Source organism: Vigna unguiculata, chromosome 4 (genome assembly GCF_037176805.1).
Source record: "Vigna unguiculata cultivar grain cowpea cultivar isolate G323 ecotype 2 chromosome 4, ASM3717680v1, whole genome shotgun sequence".
Lineage (NCBI taxonomy): Eukaryota > Viridiplantae > Streptophyta > Magnoliopsida > Fabales > Fabaceae > Vigna > Vigna unguiculata.
The window spans coordinates 8,888,692-8,892,673 of record NC_140795.1 but is presented as its reverse complement, the minus strand read 5'-3'; the positions used below and the strand labels follow the sequence as shown (position 1 = coordinate 8,892,673).

General features: G+C 29.2%; 1 protein-coding gene across 1 annotated transcript; it reads right to left on the bottom strand.

The window, feature by feature from the left end:
- Window positions 1-637: 637 nt before the first annotated feature.
- Window positions 638-1,368, bottom strand: LOC114180286 (uncharacterized). Its single transcript, XM_028066575.2, has 3 exons — window positions 1,259-1,368; window positions 1,098-1,166; window positions 638-920 (listed from the first exon to the last, which is right to left on the bottom strand). The coding sequence occupies exons 1-3, from the start codon at window positions 1,310-1,312 to the stop codon at window positions 846-848; spliced, it is 198 nt and encodes a 65-aa protein (XP_027922376.1). The 5' UTR covers window positions 1,313-1,368; the 3' UTR covers window positions 638-845.
- Between the last annotated feature and the right edge of the window lie 2,614 nt (window positions 1,369-3,982).

The following is a 3,982-nucleotide window of genomic DNA, read 5'->3' as shown; positions in this document are numbered from 1 at the left end:
GAACTAAAACAAAGAAAACTTGTCAAATTACGTTTTTGAACTTCTTTATTTAATTAATATTATTAATAATGGGGCAATTATATTAGATACTTAAATGGTATAATTTCTGCATAAGGATTCAAGGTAATTAATTGTGTCGTCTCAAAGGTTTATGTTTAAGGTTGTTGTCAAAAGTATTTATGAGATTATAAGAATAATGGTTATGTTTTTAGTCTTAACTTCAATACAAAATTGAAATTTGTGCATTTCTAATCTTGCTTCTCAAACTTTAAAGTTTATATAATCTTTCTAATTCATAATATTTACAGCCTAGCGTTTGATACATTCCATGTCAATTAAAAACTGTGTTTATTCAATATTTTTATAATCTAATTTAAATTATGTAAGTAACCAACATTGAAAATGTTTAATAATAATATTATTTTAAATAATATATTATTCTCTAGATTATTCACTATTATTTTACATCTTAATATTTTAATATATATATATATATATATATATATATATATATATATATATATATATATATTAAAATTCTTTATTAAAAGGGTGCAATTTTGTTCCGTTTGCATGAATGTCACACTAGTTTGAAAAAAAAAAATGAATTATGATTAGGCAAAGTGCATGAGTCTTGATCGTTAAAGAAATTGGTTTCCTAGATCAAAGAAAAATGGTTACATTTGAAATAAAATTGAATGCTTCTATAAATATTAATCAGATGAATACATATCTAAAATAAAAGGTAAAATCATGTTTCTGCAAAATATGTGGATGAGCAGGAACAAGGTTTATTCTCGTGAAAGAAAGGAAGTTTAGCATAGTTAACAATCCATTTAGTTTTATTAGTTATTTGAATTCAAAGTATTCTTGATACCATCGGCAGCTCCTTGTGCCTTTTCCTTCATTTGTTGTCCACCCTATACACAACAAAATACACTTTCTTCTATCACGCGTCTCAATTTCTAATTCAACAACCATGCAAAACTCTATTACATTCATATATCAATATGAATATTATTGTAATATGGATTAAACATGAATGTTACTACATAATTTGATTTGGAGAGGAGTTGAGAAAGAAAGGATAAAAGAACCTGTTGCATAGAATCTTGAGCAGAATGAGCAGCATCGCTAGCCTTGTCCATCATGTTGCTAGCCTTTTCCTGCAATACCATAGAGAATCTTGTCAATGATTTCTAAATATTGAGCATACATGAACATCAACATACTAAAAACAGAAAGTTTGAAGGTATACCTGAGCTTGGCCCTTAGCTTGACCAGCGTTGTAGCTTGCATTTTGGGAGTCCATCTTCGATATTCTTGTGTATTGAATTGTGATGGTAAATGATGTTTTGTTTAATTTTGTTTTTGATTCATTTTCTCATTCCCTATTGTAACTTATATAGTTTGTCAATGTGTTACAACTTTCAACACGTGTTTTTGCTTCTTCTCATGTTTTACCACACAAACTAAATGCGATTCACATTTTCCTCCTTCTCTTACATTTCGAAGAACACGTCTTAAGCCAATTTTGGAATGTTGCCCCTTACTGCCAATAAAAATAAAAATTTAATGGCAAATTATTTAATTATTACACTAACTCGCTAGATATAATCTTTTTTTAACTTCCAAATATTTTTACATTGTAATAGAAAATGTAGGATATGCATTATAAGAAAATACTTCAATAATAATCAATTTTAGTGACCAAAAATATTTTTCACTATAGTGATCTCTTTAGATATCAATATATAAACTAAAAATTTTGTTGTAACTAAAATAGTTTCAAAAGTTATAATTAGTTTCTAAATTGGTAACTAAAATAATTTCTATTATGAATTGGTTTCTAGGTTGGTCACTAGCATTAACTACCTGTGTTTTGGTTACTAAAAGAATTATTCTCTAAATTAGTCTTAGTTTCTAAACATATTTTTGGTCACTAATATTAGTTGTTATTTAAGTACTTTCTAAGAGTGATGTTAACATAATGTTATTGATGTTTTAAAGTTTGCGTCTTTATTAGTTTTAACTAAGTTTTGAAGTTTTTCTATTCCATTTTTATTATTGATACTAGTTAGCTATGAACAAATTTGGAACTACATTATCACTGAATTTATGAGTTTTTAGGTTGAGAAATAAATTTATTTGAGTAACATGTAAGTACTTGAGAATAAGCTGGAAGTCAAGTATGACCTCATTCATGCATTTGTATTAAGAACCATATAACTTTGAGACCTTTGTTTCGAGCTATGCTTGATCTAATTTTAACATATATGTTCTGGTAAAGAAAAAGTGCCAGATAATTCTTAACCAAAAACAAAAAGAAAGAAATTTTTAACCCTAGCTTAAGACTTGCTTAGGTAAAAAACAATTTGTCCCTTGACCATGAGAGTAACATTCTTATTTATAGAAGGTAAATCGGTTACAAATATTGTAGATATACATAATCAGTTAATGCATAATAATAGCCTTAAAGATAATATAAATTATTCCACTACAAAAAAAATTGTTAAATACAACGGTTATTTGGGGTATAAAATGGCGGTTTTGACCGTCATATTTTGCGCGTATGGCAGGTGCGGGTACCACCATATATCCTATTGCCACAATGAATAATATGGCGGTCTTGGACGAAATGCCGCAGCGCCCGCCATTAAATGCATTGCGCAAATAATGGCAGTTTGAACCGCCGTATTTTGTGCGCAAATAATGGCAGTTAAAACCGTCTTAAATTGTTTATTTTTAAAGAATTGTCATGCGAAATACACTACCTAGAAATGCCATTATTTGTACTGTACAGATGCGTTATACGACGTTTCAACTGCCATAATTTGAATGTAATTTATTTTATATTAATTTTATGTAACCTGCTTTCCATTATTATTGAACCTGTTTTCCATAAAATTAAAAAAATCACAGACAACATCTTGATCAATAATACTTCCATTCATAATTCATATTTCATATTTAAAAAGTTGATATTACGAAACACCATCCAAAAGTTTTCACATTGAAAACAAAAGCCAAAAAAAATCTAAAACATTATTATAATACATTTTGCTAAATTTCTATAGCTATGTTCCTATAGTTATGTGCCTAATTTGTCTTTTCTGTCCCACTTGATCTTCTTATACCAATAGGTGATGGAGCACCACTTCCAACATCGGGTACCTGGAATAAAAAATAATTATAACTTATTCAAATTCACATGTGTATTATAATAAACTTGTGTAATTTGTTAAATAAACTATTAAGTTTTACCTCATTAACCGAAGTATGTACCAAACCTACAGCCATAGCAGCAAAATGGTCAGGAACGTCATCTCTAGAAGCAATGTAGGCAACCAATGTTTGCATTTGGTTTTTGAGAGTTGTGAGCTCATTTTCTATCTTTAGAAACTTCTCATCCGTATTTGTTGATGGTGCACTACATGAAGCAAAATTCATACCATTTAATCTTGTAGTGGATTGCTTAAATGCAAGAGTGTGACAAGCTCCATGTGACAATCCTCTGACCCGACCTGGATTCTCCTTACCAAATATGAGACCAATCGGATCATTTGGAGATATATCTGATGCAATCTTTGGGTTATTCAACATTAGCTCATCTATTTTTTCCTACATTAAATTGGAAGTGCAAAAGACCGCCAAATAAACAAATTATGACGACTTAAAATGATAAACCAGTACACCAACAATTAGTTCAGACACAAATAAGAAAATTGAAAGTGATAGAGCATTAAAATCATTCCCAGGAAGTGTTGAAGAATAGGAAGCACTAGATTCCATACCCCCTATTTTATTAATCCTTTGGTCTACAACAAATGAGATGTAATACAAAAGGTTGGTTTGTGATTCTTCTTGCTTTGGATTCACTGTTTGAAAAGGAAAGAAATGACCAAATAGATTATATTTATCACTTATCAGCATGCATTCATAACTTTTATTTTCATGTGACAGATATTGTGATCTATTGCAG